General features: G+C 41.5%; 1 protein-coding gene and 1 pseudogene across 1 annotated transcript in view; both read right to left on the reverse strand.

The window, feature by feature from the left end:
• Positions 1-2,854, reverse strand: part of RFC4 (replication factor C subunit 4) — a 14,712-nt gene extending 11,858 nt beyond the window's left edge. The window contains exons 1-2 of the mRNA XM_090275189.1: positions 2,584-2,854; positions 1,284-1,426 (exon numbers count right to left, since the gene is read on the reverse strand). Coding sequence (XP_090131315.1) covers positions 1,284-1,414 — 131 coding nt within the window. The 5' untranslated portion in view covers positions 1,415-1,426; positions 2,584-2,854. The remainder of the gene's footprint in view (positions 1-1,283; positions 1,427-2,583) is intronic.
• Positions 2,783-15,383, reverse strand: LOC150021048 (uncharacterized; annotated as a pseudogene).
• Between the last annotated feature and the right edge of the window lie 2,609 nt (positions 15,384-17,992).

Here is a 17,992-nt window from a genome sequence, read left to right on the forward strand (position 1 = left end):
TTTAACTGATAATGAAATATAACATACAATTTTCATCTTAAATTATTAACTAGTGATTTTAAGAGAAGCTAGAATAGTTATACTCCCAACCCTAAAATTTGGCTCTGTGCTTAGTTAACGAATCAAAGACTCTGAGTCATATTTTTCTAATTAATTGGGTCAGTGCCAGACAAGAATTTCATGTCACATGTTTTCTAGGAAAATTAGTGTATGTTATAAACCAGTTTCACATTCAAATACCTGCCGAGGCCAGGAAGATTACAAGCATGAAGAAGGCAAAGCGTAAGGCAAGAGAAAATAGGGACCACGGTGAAATGAGAAACATGTTACCTTTCCAAAATGAGAAGCAGTATTCAGGTCCATCTAACGGTTGTCAGGTGAAAATTTGCGCGTAATGTTGCCTAATCTCCTGAGAAGACGTTCCCCCACTTTTATATATTTTTAATTAAAAAAAAATCTAGAATTTTATGTGAAACTTGCCATCTTTAAAAGAACTGTTGATGCCAAACAACACATGAGGGCCTTATTGGCCTATAAGTAATCTGCAAACCCCTGGTGATAACTGAGGCTACACCTGGGGTTACAACTACTACTTCTCATAGTACCACTTAGCTGACTGAAATTTAAGTGCCACTTCAAGTGTTGTTTTACCAAAAATGTATTAAAAAAACCCCAAAAACTCAACCATTTCCACTTATCAGTAATGAAAGGGGAACCGATTATATACTTAAATGGAACGCCTGAACAAGAGCCAACTTATACAAATTGTGTTTTCCTCAATGCTGTATCTCAGCTGCTAAAACTGCAGACCTGAGTTATATTTTTTAAGGTTTCATTTATTTATTTTTAGAGAGAGGGGAAGGGTGGGAGAAAGAGAGGGTGAGAAACATTGATGTGTGAGAGAAACACCAATCTGCTGGTTGACTCTTGAACACCCCCTATCTGGGCACGGGGCCAGCAACCCAGGCATGTGCCCTGACCAGGAATTGAACTGACGTCCTTTCTCTTTATGGGACGACACCCAACCAATGGAGCCACGCTGGTCAGGGCTAGATATGAGTTATAAAGACCTTAGTTCATCTATAGAGTAAGGGAATTAAACTAGATCATTCTAAGGTACCTTTTAGTTCCAAGGTTCAACGACATAAATAATTGTGTGATTTTTCAAGGACAACATCTAAACTAAACAAAACATCCCCCTTAAGCTAAAAAAAAAAAAAAAAAAAAAGTGATCAAAATTGGTTAGAAATGTAATTAATTAACAAAAACACAAGAGTCCTTACTATTTTTCCACCCATGGAACGGGTCTGGCTTTCTTGTTCTCCCCACTACTTCCGGCAGTGGCAGCTATTCCTCGATCCTTGGTCGATGGTGGTTTAGTACTGATAGTTGAACCTTTTAGAAATGCCTGCATGGTTACTTCACCCTGATCAGGTGCAAGACAGAAAAAAAGGCTCTTCTGAAACCATTATGAGGATGCACACTTAACCTCGGGCAAAGATATTCAATAATTACCTAACTAAATAAAGGACATCACCCCATGACCTACCCTGAACCCTCTCATTGCACTGGGTTGAAGGCTGCAGGGACTTGAGGCCAAAGTGCTTAAGGAGCTTAGAATGTATTCACAATGACGAAGTTACAGAATAAAGATAAATCTTATGTCAAAAATAATTTATTTTAAGTTCCAAACTTTTTGATAAATATGTCATTAACAGCCAAACTCTCCATTGGCCTCTATACAGTCTCTTCCATATTAGCCACAGGCTTAGCTCTCTAGCTCAGATGCTGGAATGGACTCAGCCACCTGGAGTGCGGGGACGCAAATGAGAACCTCCACTTTCAGGGGGGTAGAGAGGAAGCTAGAGCTCCACTCAAGGGCTTGTTTTTCTGGCGGAGCAGATTATGGCCTTCAGAGGCTCTTTTCTGGGGAGAATCCGTATGGTCGGGGACATCTGTTGTTAACATGGAAACAGCTATTTTCGCTCATTTGAAGAAATCAAAACATTGCAGAAAAGGCTGAGTTTAAGAAATCCACGAAAACTCTCACCCAGAAGATAGCCACTATTAACATTCAGGTAAAGAGAAGGCTGTTTTCAGGGATAGGAAGGCATCATTAGCTAGTCTGAAAATTCTCAGCTTTAGTAGCAATTCCCCAAAGACTACTGCACCGACTGGTACGTGACAGACGCTCCACAATATCTGACGACTGAATTACCATTTATGAGGCACAGGTTCCCCTTCTGTAAAATGACCTAAGGCCTATTCCATAAGGCAACTGAGTTAAATAAAAGAATTGTGCAAACACGTAGTTCTGTACTTGGCATATGCGTACTCAATAAACAAAGTAAACTGTTCGTATCTGTAAACAGCCAAGGTTTTTAACGTGTTGGCTGACTCCATCCCTGCCACAGGCTGCTAAATAGAATACAGCCCAGAACGGGGCTCCTAAGGATGCTACAGGCCGGAGCGCTGGTCCAGCCCTGGGCGCGCTACGACGTAGGTGGGGGACATCACAGGGGCAGCCCCCGCGCAGAAGCAGAGGAAGGCGAAGGCAACCTTTGCAATTTCTGCGCTGGTCACCTGTTATCCCCGGCTCCCCGCGCGTGCCCCCGGGCTCTGTCTGGGCCTTTCAGCTGCTCGTCTCCGCAGCGAGGACGCCGCCGGCTCGTTCCTGGGGCTTCCCGGACGGTGAAAGGGCGAGGCGGTATCGAAGTCTTAGTTCGCGTTTCCCAACCTGAAAATACCAGCCTCAGGAAGCCCCGAGTGGCCTGACAAGATGTCAGAGTCGCTGCAGCCAGGACAGTCGCCTCCGTTCCCGCCACCGAGCGGCCGGCGAAGGGCAGGGCGGGAATACGCGGGAGTGAACGTCACTTCCTGCTCGCGGAGCCTCCCGCCCTTGGTTACGGGAGCCTTTATTCCTGTATGGCTTTACTTAAAGACACAAGAAGATACGGGGGGATTTAGGGGTGCATAGATTGGGACGAGAATGACTTAGGAGGTGTAAAGATAGTTGTACCCTGTCCTCGTGGAGACTGGAGGGCAATGGCATCTGACCGCGACCGTCCGGAGGAGACGGCGGCCCCGCAGACTCTGCCTGCCCAGCGAACGTGGGCTGGGAGGGGTCTGCGACCCGTTGCCCGCGGTGGCGGTTGGGAGGGGAGTGCGGGCCTCGGACCCCGTGGTACACCGGACGTCTCAACAGGCTTGTTACAGAGACAGGGGTGTCCACAAACCACCAGACCTTGCAGGCTGGGGGATAGGGAGAAGGAAGCAGGTTTCAGGATACCTTCACAGGCCTGAGGCTGGTGGCTAGTGTCTTTCTTATGCAAAATGGCTGTAATGCACCCAAGGCCTCAGGTAGGTGGGAGGGGTCTTGGACCATGGAAAGGTATGGAAAAGGCACTTAGAGCCTGCGTGAGGTTCTGTGAATGGTCAAAGCTGGATACCACACTCACTGCATCAGAGGACGTAGTCAGGGATTTAAAGATAAGTGGCAGACATTTTAGATAGGCTGACTGTGCGGATTTAACGGGGTCTTGCTTTGAAAAGGAACAGACTGACCATGTGGATTATAAAGGACTAACTATGCAGTTTACAAGGAGGCTGAGAATCCATGCGGTTCTGGATTAAAAACTGGCGAGCACCTTAACACAGACCTCCCCAATCAGAATTCGATGATTGGCAGCTACTGGTAAAGCTGAACAGTGTTTAGAAAGTAGGGAAACGGTATCTCTTAACTTTTGTAAAACTAGCCTGGTTTGGTAGGGGGAGGCAAGGATATGTGTTTATGGGTGTTTTAAAGAACATATAAGGCTTTAACAGCAGAAATCCGCAAATAGCTAAATCTATATAACTGTTAAATAAACACTTCTTTTTCTTTTCACCAAACTCTGGTATTGAGAGTTATAATTTTGGCGGCGGGCAGTCGGGCCCCTAACTAAAGAGCCTGTGGGTTCTGTTTCAATTGGAGCAGCCCAGGTGTTCTGTAACAGGCCCACTCCCTTTTGGGGTTCGACCCGTGCCTCACTGTGAACTTCATAGCAATGCGGCATTTCGCTGGCATTTACGAGGCGACGCAATCCGGCTTCCGACCTGCTTCGCCCCAAGGACGGGGACTGGGGAGGGTGTATTCGATCTTTCGCCAAAAGAGGGCAACCTGAGGATCCCCTGTCTTCCCTGGGGCTTCGTTGTCACGAGGTAAACCGAGTGTGTTTTATGGGCAGAAACGTCTGAAGAAAAGTCTTTCCTTCCCTGTTTGAGTGCATATGGCTTATACCTCCATTACTGTCTGCTCATTGGTGAGAAGGGAGGACCTTGCCATGCAGCTACGGTCATCTAATCCTGAGCCCTTCCCAGAAATCTGGTGCAGATGCTCAAGAAAAAAGGACTGACAATGTTTAATCCCAGCAGGGTGCAAGCACTGCAGGCTCTAGATTGCTATTGCACTTGCATCCCAGTACAGCTGCTGTCCAGTTCTGCCTCCCTGACCCCTCTCAGGTGTTGGCTCCAAAAGTACCACCCAATAAAAACTCTGCATGAAAATCTCAATCTGTTTCCGAAGGAATTCAGCCAGTAATGGTTGGGACAAGAGATGAAGTTCTGAACTTGGGTCACCTGCCAGCCTGCTGGTCATGAGAACCCTATCACTGGTGATGGTGGAGCACTGATAGCCCCTGCAACACTAGGCAATTGTTCAAACTTTCACCAGTGGCAAACTAGAATGGGATGCCTGTGGAAGGGAGTGTGCTGACAGATGCAATATCTCAGGGCTTTTAGGAAATAGTAATTGTAAGAACTTTGGAACTGGGTGGCCATTTTGCAGCCAGGGGTGGAGGGGTCTCATTAATTCAGAATGAAAGAAAAATTTTATTAAAGAAAGACTGAAGATGATTAATTGCCAGCATCAGACCAAGTGTGGAATCCAGAGGGTCTCTGGCAAAATATAAAATGATTCACATATCCTGTAGTCAGGGGGAAAAAAAATCTTTGGGTCAGACCCCAAAACTACATTATAGGAGTAGCAGAGTTTCAGAGAAGGTTAAATTCTCAACACTATGAAGTCTGCTACACCAGGGTCAAGGCCCCAACAGGGGTGGAGGGAGGGGGGTAGTTGGTAAAAGGGGTGCTAAGACTTAAAATGGGGTCATCTGGGTCAATGAATTTGAAAATCTTAAATTTCCATTTTTCCTGAACCCTGTTGATCTACAGGGTTAAAGGCTGATGTTCGTCACTTGGGGATGTATGTATTGGTTTGATGATACAGAAGTTTTTGCCTTCCAAGACAATACATATCTCCCTTTATCCCCCACTTTCCACTTCTGACCACCAAAGTAATAGCCAGAATTACTGTCACAGTGCAGCCCAGCTGGAGAAATGCTGGGCTGGCTAATGGTGGGAAAGGATTATATCACAGGACTGCGCAACATGAACTGGTAAAGCAGGAGAGCATATGTGGGACTGTTCTGGATGAAGGGGAATAGAATATAAACTTGGAAAATGGAAAATAGACCTATGATACTGGATTTAATATCTGGGCAAAGACCCCAGGTGACAGGATTTGGTTGGCCCTTGGAAGCTTGGAAAAAGCAATAGCTCATGTTAAGTAAAGTAGAAATGCCAGAACTATGGTGGCAAGCACTGGAAGAAGAAATAAAAAAGATTCAGGGAAGTGGGATAAGGCCCACAAACCATTAGCCCACCCTGTTCTTAGGATACAGTGTTCTTGTCCAAAGTGAGAAAGCATGGGCTGATAAGGAATCTCCAGCATTGTTAAGAAACTGTAGGCCAAGCTAGCTGGTAGGAAATGCTGGGACAGAGCAGAGTTTTCTGATAACAATGGGGACAATAGAATTCCAAAATAATAGAGGTCAGATGGCAATGCTAAACTCTCAAAAGCAAGGTAGGTACAATTGTCATCATGAGTGGCAAGGTCAGAGGTAGTCAGGGAGGTCTGACAGAGGTCTAGGAAAGTTGTTAACACAGTACAGCATTCCAAGGGACATGACAGATAGGCACCAAACAAGTATTGCTCAATATGCAACCAAAATAAATTAAAGATGGATGATCAGGAAGCTTACCGCAACCACAATAATAAAAAGTCGTGAGCACTTTCTAAGTTCTCAGATGTGAGCCAGTTCTTCAACATGCATCTCATTGGGTGATGAAGAAGCTTAGGTCCTCGATGAGAAATGACCCTGCAAACATTGTGGCAAAAGTATAAGGTAATGATTTCCTCAGTCTTTACCAAAAGCCATTTACTCATTGAGGAAAAGAGATATATAAAACTTTTCAAGGTCTGTTGGGTACAAGGCCTGAGTGGGGATATCCAGGGACCCAAAGCACTCCCGCCTATTGGAGTGGGTGGATGAGGTGTCAGGTAATAAATGGAGTTCTGATCCAGGTCTGGCTCATCCTAGATCCACTGGCTCCAGAGCTCACCTGCTGGTTATTTCCCCAGTTCCCAAAAGAATGGTTGGAATGGCCATACTTAGGTATTGCAGAAGCTGCATTTGTTTTTTGGCATGTGGGGCAAGGGCTATCATAATGGAAAAAGCCAAGTAGAAGCCTATAAAACCACTTTCTTTCCACAGCCAAGATGGTAAATCAAAAACAATACCATATAAAGAGGTATGGCAAATATTAGTGTCACACTTAAATACCTAAAGTAGGCAGGAATGGTGGTCCTCATCATATATGCCTATTTCATTCATCAGTATGGCCTGAACGAAAACTAGATGTAGCCTAGAGGATAACAGTAGGTTACCGTAAAGTCAACTAAGTAGTAGCCTCTCCATTGCAGCTGTGAACCAGATGTGGTATCTTTGCTAGATCAGATTAAAAATGGCCTTGGATACATAGTATCTGGCAATCAATCTGATAAATGTATTCTTTTCCATCCTCCTTAGGAAGGAGGGCCAAAGTAGTTCCCATTCACATAGGACAGGGACACATTCACTGTTGTCCCTAAACTATGTTAAATCTGCTCTCTGCTATAATATAGTCTTAAAGGCCTGGATTAATCTAGACATTCTGCAGAAGACCACATGGTCTACTACATTAATGATCAGATGAGAAAGAAGTGACAAAAACATTGGAGGACCAAGTAAAGGCACGTGCATTCCAGACGACAGAAAAAAGGCTGAATGAAGATTCATGGGATTACCACATCACTGAAGTTTTTAGGGGTCCAGTGGTTTGGGACAAGCTGGGATGTATCTTCCCATTCCCACTAAATTAGGACAAATTATTATTTCACATCTCACCCTGGCAGGCCTTTTGGATTGTGGTTGAAGGGAGCATATTCCATATTTAGAAATACTGTTCTCACTTGTTTACTAAGTGACAAGAAAAACTGCCAGCAGAAAAGGGTTCTGTAGCTGACCCAGGCTGAGGTGCAAGCATCTCTGATGCCTGGGCAATAAAACCAGTGAGCTGTACAACCTGGAAGACTCTATGTTATTTGAGGTGTACCCATCCCACTGATCCCTTGGTATGGATGAAGTGACTAACTCAGGGACAAAATACCTGAGGAAAGAGAAGGGTGAGTGTCTTTCAGAGGAGATCACTCTTGAACCTTCTTTAGGTCTGAGTTTTTATTAGGTTGGCTATGTGCAGAAATGCATGACTTGAGGAGGTAGCCCCCCTCCTAATTATCATTAGCAAGCATAAAGATAAATATGAATCAACATATAATAATAAGCAGTTCAGACTTTCAGGGCCGGAGTACATTGCAAAAGTTTAGACTACACTCCCAGAGTTAAACATTCTGTTGATATAGATTAGGAGTTACGCAAAGCAGAGCAGGCTTACTAGTTTCAACAAGCACATTGCATTCTTATCTCTTTTCCTAAGACCCTCTGAAGAGTAGGAATGGTTGTACAGGAATTGGAGCATGCCAACCAGCTTGTCCTTAAGACTTATGGGCCTGTGGGATGGTCCCGGCTCAAAGAGTGATCACAATTTCCAATATCATACAGACCGGTCTCCCACATCTGTGGTGGGAAAAGATGTCATGTGGAGAAAAGTAGAATCACAAACCCCTGTGGTAATAACGCAAATCTATGCCCCATGCAGCAGAGAATCTTTCAGAAAAGATATCCTCATGTGCTACTGGGCCCTGGTAGAGATAAAGCACCTAACCAGGGGACATTAAGTGACCAAGTGTCCAGATTTTCCCAGCAGGAGCTGGGGTCTGTCAAATTCAGGCCTTCTCCAGGTTTTTACAAAGCTGCAATAAAGGCATTGTTGGGGGCTGTGATATTATAGCTGAGGATCAACTGGGGACAGGTTCACTGTGGTTAGAGTCAGAACCAGTTCCTTGCAGATTCCTTTCCAGAGAGCTAGATTGTTAGTGAGGCAGATTAGGCAGAAATAAGCCCTCTGGTTTCATGTCCACAAGACAGCGGTCATTTAGGCAGCCATGGCACAGTTGTTAAGCAAGTGCTTGAGATTCTAGAGATCCAGGCCCAAACCCAGCTCTGTCTCTTTGGACAAAAATTACCTACCCTCAATGTGCCTTAAATTCTTAATCTTGTATTTTACAAAATGGAGGTGATACCTTTTACATAAGTTTCCCTGTGAAGATTCAATGAGTTGGAGCTCCTAGCACAGTGCCTAGCTCACATACTGCCACTCCTGTTAGCACAATGGTACTGTCTAGTGTTCCTCCAAAGGAAGAGGAGAAAGCTTTCAGGTCCAGAGGCAGTGAACAAGAGGCTCCTTTAAGGCAGCTCCAGCTCCCAAGTCAAAATAACCCTATTAATATACTGGAAATTGCCCTAAAATTTGCATATACAATATTTACCTTTCTTTTCCATGAGATGAGAGAAAAAGTTGGAAGGAACCAAAACAAAAATAGAGTTCAACCATTTAAAATGTGTAGGAAGAGCTGCCACTGAAGTAGCAGGATCTAGAGTTGCTCCATTGGACAAGAAGGGAAAAGAGAAATTTACAGAAAAATAACTGAGCTTAAGATTTTGTTGTCAAATGAGTGTTTTCTGACTAGTGTAATTTAAACTCCCAACTGAGTTCACTTATTAATAGATTTATTTAATTTTTGTAAAGCAAAACAACAATCTAATCTAAGCATTAAGCACTAAAACAAAATTCCCTAAAATATTTATATTTACAAACAATGAGTTTTGAAGATGGTCTGTGGAAGGAAGAGGGAATACTCTTGAGTTCCTATCACCATGAATTTTTCTGGCCACCTTCCCCATATATATTATCCACTTCTGTGTATCACTTTTGCATTTATTTTGGTGCATAGACTAGAAGTAGCCTTGAGCCTCTGAGGGTCATGTCTTCCCCAAAATACTGGGTGAAATGAGTGGGGAAATAAAATGATTCCATTCACTTTTCAAAAATGTATACCAACTTAAAATGTTGGTATAGGCAAGATGAATATTTGATAAGGCCTGTGTGAGAATTAGGTTTTTTGTTTGTTTGTTTTTTGTTGTATGTATGCATGTCTTTCCTGTTTTTATTTTTAAGGTCATTTTGTTACATGTCTATGAGGATTTTCATTTTGTCTGGGATGAAGACATTGGCAGCCTAATTTCCCAATAGAGTTGATGATAGCAGCATACCTAAAGTGGTCAGTGCTGTTCTGAGACTAGCTTTGACTCCTGCAAAACTACCAATAATAATAGCAGGTATTATTTATTGAGATCCTATGGTGTGCCAGGTACGCATAATACGCTCCCACTAACTGTCTAATATAGCTATTGTTATCTTTGTTTTTAGATGAAAAACTGATGCTCGTGACCCATCATGAGCAAATCCTGACTATGCCCAGGACCTGACTAAGGTGAATAAGTTCAGTCTGACCGGCTGGCTGACCATTTTGAGTCAGTTTTCTCCCCTGGAAAATGAAACTCTTTGACTAAAGGATGTTCTTTAAGATTTTGCTTAACTCTAAGAATCCCTCTTCTAGGAGCAGGGGGGTTTATAGAGGTGCAAAATGTTTGTTGCCACCACCAAGTAGCCCAGGGTCCCATGGAAAAGACAGCGCTGAAGGCACACAGAGTGAGATGTAGTTATTACAGAGCAAATGCTCTTGAAGAGACATCGCAGTAGGCATCTGTGTGACCTCCCACCAAACACCTTCTCCACTGTCCTCGCCTTCTTTCTTTGTACTTCCTTTCCCGTATCCTCCCAATTCCTCTTCTGATTTTCTTTTTTCTCTTTCTCCCTCTGCCCTGGCCTTGAAGGGTGCTTTTCAAACTGTGAGTTTTCATCCAAATCAGTGGATCTGGGACAGCATTTAAAAAACAAAATAGCCCTGGCTGATGTGGCTTAGTGAATTGAGTGCTGGCCTGTAAACCGAAAGGTCACTGGTTTGATTCCCAGTCAGGGCACAGGCCTGGGTTATGGGCCAGGTTCCCAGTTGGGGGCATTCGAGCGGAAACCGATCAATGTATCTCTCAAACATTGATGTTTCTCTCCCTCTCTTTCTTGCTTTCTTTCCTTCTCTCTAAAAATAAATAATGTCTTAAAAAAAAAAACTAAAAAAAATGAAATAACACAATGCAAACTACTAAAGGGCATCACTCATAGTAAGGGTAATGTTGTGTAGAACTTGTTTTAATGGGTGTCTGCATGTGTGTGTACACTGGGCCAAGATGTATTTTAAGATATTAGGAAAACCCTGCTCCTCCATTCTCACCTGTGGCACCATGAGCTTAGGAGGCCACATGCACTGACAGTCCCCGGCCAGGAGGTGGCATCTGAGTCCGGGCAGTGCTGGGAGTATCCTTCCTCTTCCCACCCAGGCTCAGGCAAATCTTGACCTAGACGCAGGGAATGACTCAAATGACGCTGAAATAATGCAGTCAATCGGCCAAGTGTGTGAGAGCCTCTCTGATTTGCCATTTCTGGAGTTCTTCAGCTCATTCCTGGCTTTCTCATTGGTACGGCCACTCCTTCCCACTTACACTGGGAGGTGAGTCCCAGTATCTTGATTGATTCCTGTGTCTTAAACATCTGTAGGGAATGAGGAGAGTTGAGACCAGCCAGCTGTGACATGCAGGAGACATCAGCTGCAGAGGAGGCACCAGAGAGTTGCTGCAGGGTCTCAGGGAAGTTCTGCAGAACAACTTTGTTAGGCTCCTGGCATAATCAGTCATGACCTCCTCCATTCAGCAACCGTTGAAAGGTTGTGACGATGTCTATCCCAAAGAAGAGAATCTGCCTTAGATACAACCCAGGCTTATGAATCAACAGATTGGAATTTTTTAAAGCACACAGAGCCTTTTGCTGCATGTACACCACTAGCCATGTCTACTAAGTCAAAGAGAGTATAATCTATGGTGACATATTTTCACACTCTTTATAATACACATTTATATAATCGGTCTTGATATAGGTTTCTTAGTAGATTTCTCTGCTTTGGTCTTGCCAATTATCTGTCACAAGGTATGCACTTCTCAATGAGGATATGTAGGAACTAGATCTGGACAGAAGACTCTTCAGGGTTCCATTAGAATAGTTAGGAAACATACAACTTGGACCCTAAGAAACACGTTTTTCACCGATTAGCCAGCCACTTATAAGAAAACACTGCTCAAAGCTTTCTCAATTCTGTGGACCTTAGTCATTTTCTGAATCTTTGAAAATGGTTACACTTGATGGTGCTGGCAGAGTGCAAAGTACCCAAAACTGCTGGCCTCACAGGAAGACCCTCTCTACAAATGTCACATCACAGGTGGGTGACCAGAAGAGCCAGTTCAATACTAGTCATCACAGCTGTTGTTCTCAGGTGCTGCCCCAAGGTCCTCCAGAATGGTTCACTCTGACCTTCCATTTGGCCCAGTGTACCTTGTACTTGTGTCTTCTGCAGGGCCTCACACACAGCTGCCACTCAGGAAATAGTTGCTGAATGAATTGTGGTTGTACGTAGTTATGTTTGTTAAGTCCTTTGAAAATAAAATAAATAAATAAATAAATAAATAAAAGACCTCATTGGTCAAGAGGATGGATTGGTCAAAGAACAGAGTAGAGAATCCTGAAATAAAGCCCAGTGTATTTGAAAAGTGTATGAAAAAGGGATTTAAAATTGAAACTAAAAAATAAATATGCATGAAAATGGGTGTTGGGTTCACTAAATATATAGAAGAAAATAAAACTGAATTTTATTTCATTTTTTAAAACATGAGGACTTGCTCATGCAAGACTCCAAAGTTGAGGACCAGATTTCCCCTCCCCTCCCCTTCCTCCCTCCCCCGTCCCCTCTCCTTCCTTCCTTCCTTTCTTCCTCCCTTTCTTCCTTCCTTCCTTCCTTCCTTCCTTCCTTCCTTCTTTTCTTCCTTCCTTCCTTCCTCTCTCTTTCTCTCTTCTTTTCTTTCAGAAACCCAGGGCAATTTCTATTAATTTTGTAAATTCTTATACTGCAGTAAGCTGAAATATGCTTAAAGGGAAGCCATAACACTTTAAAATCAATCACAGTCTGATGTATTTAGAAGTCCCTAGTTCCTATTAAAGGTAGTAACCCCCAAAATGTCCTGTCCCTCTGCTCTTACACAGCACACTCAGCACAAACCACTTCTTAGAGAAGGGCTTGGTTCTTGATCAGGGTGGTCAGTCACATAGAAACCACACTCTTCTATCACCTGGTAGAGCATGATGTACTTGGAAGCCTTCCTGATCCTCGGGACCACACATTTCTTTGTGAACTCATTCCTGTCCATTTGTTCCTTGCCTTCTGTGGTCAGAATGCAGCTAATGAATGGGAGGGTGTAACTAGTAGTTGTGGTGGTCTTCTTCATACCTGTGAGGCAGTTGGGCCCCTGTGGTAGAGAAGTCTTCCAGGTATTTGTCACACTGATCCATCAGTTTAGACATGCCGGGCGGCAATAATGGAATACTTACACTCTGCTCCTAGCCTGCTTCACCTTGCCAGATGCCACACATGGTGTAATTATACATGACTCTCTTTGTGTTCGTTATTCCACCGTGAAGATCAGACCTCCCATCATACTCCCAAAGAAACGTCCCTTGGATTGGTCTGAGGAAGAATTAACATTTTTCTTTTCTTTTAGACTTTATTTATTTGTTTTTAGAGTGAGGGGAAGGGTGGGAGAAAGAGAAGGAAATATCAATGTATGCTTGCCTCTCACGTGCCCCCAACTGGGGACCTGGCCTGCAACCTAGACATGTACCCTGACCAGGAATCAAACTAGCGACCCTTCGGTTCACAGGCCAGCCCTCAATCCACTAAGCCACACCAGCCAGGGCTGAACATTTTTCTTGGTGCCCACTAGTAAGTAGATTTGAGATGCTAATATGTGCTTCCTCCAGCTTCCCTGAGCCCATGTCCTGCTGGCAGAGGGGGCAGCATTGCAACTACCTGAAGCTGCAGATGTATTTCCTGCCGTGGTTGAATTGAATTCCAGGTTTTCTTTCAGTTGGAGCAGGAAAATTCTTATGACCTTACCCAGCCAGGAAATCTGCCACTTAGGTTCTAGCAGATAGTGGACCAATCAAGGACTGCCAAGTATGAACAGCAGGGTGGGGGTTGACTGTGGGAACAGGGGAATTGGGTGGGGGGGAGCAGGGGAGAGCAATGGGGGAAAAATTAGGACAACTGTAATTGAACAATAATAAAATAAAATAAATGGAAAAAATTTTGAAAAGAAGAAGAAAATCCTCTTAAATATGTCCAGGTAAAATAAAACAACCTTTAAAATACCGAGAGAAGTCTTTTCTATTGAAGAGGAGTATCATCATTACAAAAAGCTTTCACTTTTCATCTGACATTCTACTTGTTGATACTTAAAATAAGTATTAAATTAAAATTTTCAAGTGGGCACAGCAATAAATAAATAAGTAAATAAATAAATAAAACTTGAAAATCAATTAGAAAGCTTCCCTCTCTCCCCCAAATTCCACCCTACTAGCATTAGAAAATCCCATCCTAGAAGAAAACTCACCAAAGGCTGTTGTAGGACTTCCTCTTTCCAGCCTATAAAACTGACTCTTCTTTTAACCCCATTCCAGTCTCTACTGGAATAAAAGTGATGGCTTTGAATAAATAGCTTTTGGTTAGCTCTATTAGGTAGTCTTTGTCCTTTTGTTCAAATAGTGAATTGAAAGAAAAAGGAGTCATGAACATTCTAGAAGAAAACATAGTTTAAAGAATAACTTTGGAATGGGAGAAATTCTACAGGTAAAACACAAAACCCAGAAGCCCAAAGGAAAATGGTAAAAAATTAGGCTGAACAGAAAGCAAAACTTTTTGTATTAAACATTTTTAAAGACAAAAGATATATTTTCCAAACATATAACAAAGGATTAATTTCTCTACCATATAAAAAAACTTATAAAAATTAATGAAAGTAACTCAATAAAAATGGACAAGAGAAATAAACACAATTCACAGGAAAATAAGTACAAATAATAAATATATGAAAAGAAGCTTATCTTCACACATAATCAGAATTACAAATTAAATGAGATATTTAAAAATCTATTAGAATGTCAAATATTTAAATATTTGATACTTATACTGTGTTGGGAGTAGGATAAATCACTATTGAATTTTTGAAAATTAACTTACCACAAATATCAAAATTTAAGATGTGCCTTGATCTTGCAATTCCACTTTTAGAAATTTATGTTGTGAGCAAAGATGTATATGAATAGGGATATTCAGTATTTATGTGTAGGTGTTTGTTTGGACATGGTTTTCATTATGGGGGAATAAATGCTCAAGAGTATGACTCCTGTTTACTTTTTAAAGAAACTGCTAAACTATTTTCCAGAATGGCTATACCATTTTTCAGCCCCATTGGCAAATTATCAGTGATCTATTTTCATTATGTCATTTCCCAGATTTAGTGTTCTCAATGATTTTTTGATTCTAAAAATAATTGTGCCATTTTCCCTACCTTAAAAAGGCATTCAAAGTCTATAGTTTATGTTAGGGTTCACTCTTAATGTTGTACATTCTACAGGTTTTGACAATTGTATATGACATGTACTCACCATTATATTGTTCCCTACTATTTTCAGTTTTAGCCATTCTAGTAGGTGTGCAGTGATATCTTATTTGTGGTTTCAATTTATATTTCCCCAATGGATAATGATGTTTAGCATCTTTTCATGTGCTTATTTGTCACCTGTATATCATATTTCATGAAATAATTTTCATTTCTGTTGCCCGTTTTCTAATTGGATTTTTTTTTATTGTTTAGTTTTGAGAATTACAATTAATCTAAAGCAGGAGTGCAAAACAGGTACTTAAATTAGTATCTGAGGTTGCTTCGAATGAAGTGTAATTGTAGCCAAGTCTTTGGAAGGGATAAAGGAATATTTTCCTTTCTTGACACTTCCAGGGATCTGGGGGTGGAGTGGAAGCCTGTAGGGTATGTTTACTCGGTCATCTTGCTCCAATCTCCCGTACTATTTTTCTAAAACAGTGATTATGCTTATTATTCAGTTAAGATTATGTTTCAAAAATCACAATAAGGAAAATGTATGGCAATATTTAACCATGCTTAATGGAAACTAGCCATGTGGCCTGCTCCTTCAATACTCCAATTCACATGCTGAAGGGGGTTGAAGAGTAGCCACCATACCCTGGAGGAATTGGTCACATTTTTTGATTATTTCATTCTAGTAACAGTTCTCTGCTGAGAAAAAGACTAGCCTCAAGGCCTTTCTGGCTGAATGTTTTTTAGTTACAGTCTTTATACCAGTACTGCAGAATTGCTTCATTCTACATGATGGCCTTTGTGGTAGATGGCAGATTTCCCTGAGGCCTCAAAATGTCAGGCTTTCACAATGTCACTGGCAGACAGCCAGACCCAGCACAGTTTTAGTGTGACTTTGGGTCTAAAGTCATTTCACCTTGTGCAATAACCAGCTGCAGTCCCTAACATTGCTCAAAAATACTTTTTATGCCCACCTCAAAGCTACCCTAAAATACATGCATGAATCTTAGGGTCCCAGAGGCCATCTGGAGGGGCGAAGAACATGAGGTATTACAAAGCATATGGATTTTGTAATAGGATGGATCTGGGTTCAAATCTTGAGTCTGTGCCTTGGACAAGTCACTTAACCTCATTGAACTCTAGATATTTTATTTGTAAAATGGGAAACAATCATAGCTATTTCCACAAGAAGATTATAACCATTCACTTTTTCATTGATTCAATATTTATTATTGCCTACCTGTACCAGATCTTATTCTAGAACTTAGAGGACACAATATTGAACAGGCAACGTGCCAGCTCTTTGAAATGTACATTCTAGTAAGGAGAGAAAGATAGTAACACAGACCGAAAAATAAATAAGAAAATGCCACAATAAAAATGAAAGTGATGAAGTAGAGAGTTGTTGCAGCTTCTCTGTGTTCTCTCCTTGGTTCAACCTCTCTGGTAAACTGAATAGAACCTCATTTTCACAGACCCCTTATCTAAGCCAGTGGAAAAGTTCTCATGACTAATTTCAATAGCCCAATGGTGATGGAAGGAGACTTGACTTTAGGTGGTGAACATACAATACATTATAAAGATGATGTATTATAGAACTATACATCTGAAACCTACAGGTTGGTGCAAAAGTAATGTCCAACTTTTTAAAAGAAAGTTTTAGATAGTATTTATTAAATTTATGCCTCTTCTTATAATATTTTTGTCACAGTGACTAATTTATACTTTATTTTTTTCATATTATCAAAGTCTTGTTCATAATCATCTGCAATATTTGCACCCATGTTTGTCCCATCTAAAGACTACATTAGAAATGTTTTACTCTATGAGTTTCATAAAGGTACCAATGCGAGTATAGTGGCAAAGTCTATTCAGAGTGCTTATGGGGACGATGCAGTGACTGAAAGAAGTTGCAGGAGGTGGTTTTCCCATTTCCAAAGTAGGGATTTCAGTTTGAAAAATGAGCCAAAAGTGGGTTATCCAAAAAAACTTGATTCCCAAGTGTTGGAAGATTCAAGTGTCACAGAAAACCCCACCATTACCTCTAGGGAACTTGCAGAACAATCTAACATAGCCCATACAACTGTGCTACACCAACTGAAAAGGATCAGAAAGGTTTCAGTAGTTGGAAAGTGGGTCCCACACAAACTGTCTCCAGTGTGTTGCTTGTTATGAATCATTGTTTTTGTGACACCTTCAGGCACCATTTTTAGGTAGGCTTGTTACAGGTGCTGAGCAGTGGATCCTTTACCATAACATTAAACGCTGCTGATCATGGATCAGTCGAGGAGGAAGAAGAGTTCAACAACCAAGAGGAGGACTTCATCCAAAGAAGATCATGTTAAGTGTATGGTGGGATATGGAAGGAATTGTCCATTATGAACTGTTAGACAACAATCAAACAATTACTGCTAATCTTTACTGTGAACAACTTCATCGTTTTAAAGCAGCTTTGAACCAAAAGCAACCCTCCTTAGTCAACAGAAAGGGTGTCATCTTCCATCACAATAATGCTCATCCTCACACAGCTCGACTCACCAAAAATTTCTTGAAAGTGCTTGGTTGGGAAATATTGCTTCATCCTCCATATTCTCCTGACCTTGCTCCTTCTGATTATCACTTGTTTTGGGACTACAGAACCATTTTGATGGTCTTAGGTTGACATCATGAGAAGAAATGGAAAATGAGTTGGATTGATATTTTGCCTCAAACCCTAAAGAATTTTAGAACCGTGGCATTTACAAGCTAGTTGACAGATGGAATGAGGTTCTAGAAAGCAAAGGAGGTTATGTTAATGAATAAATATTTTCATAATCATGGGCTTTTTAATTTTTAAAACAGAGTTTGAAATTGGACATTATTTTTGCACCAACTTTATATATTATTTTATTAACCAATGTTACCCTAATAAATTCAATAAAAACTATTTTTTAATGGCCTAAGGTGACTCCTTTTGGAATATTTGCATACAGCATGTCTTGAAATAACATCGCTTCATTCACTGTTTTGTTATAACGTTGAAGATATACTGTAGGAGCTTAACTCTTGTTTATATCAGT

The sequence above is a fragment of the Furipterus horrens genome, unplaced genomic scaffold (assembly GCF_987537825.1).
Source record: "Furipterus horrens unplaced genomic scaffold, mFurHor1.1.pri manual_scaffold_1, whole genome shotgun sequence".
Lineage (NCBI taxonomy): Eukaryota > Metazoa > Chordata > Mammalia > Chiroptera > Furipteridae > Furipterus > Furipterus horrens.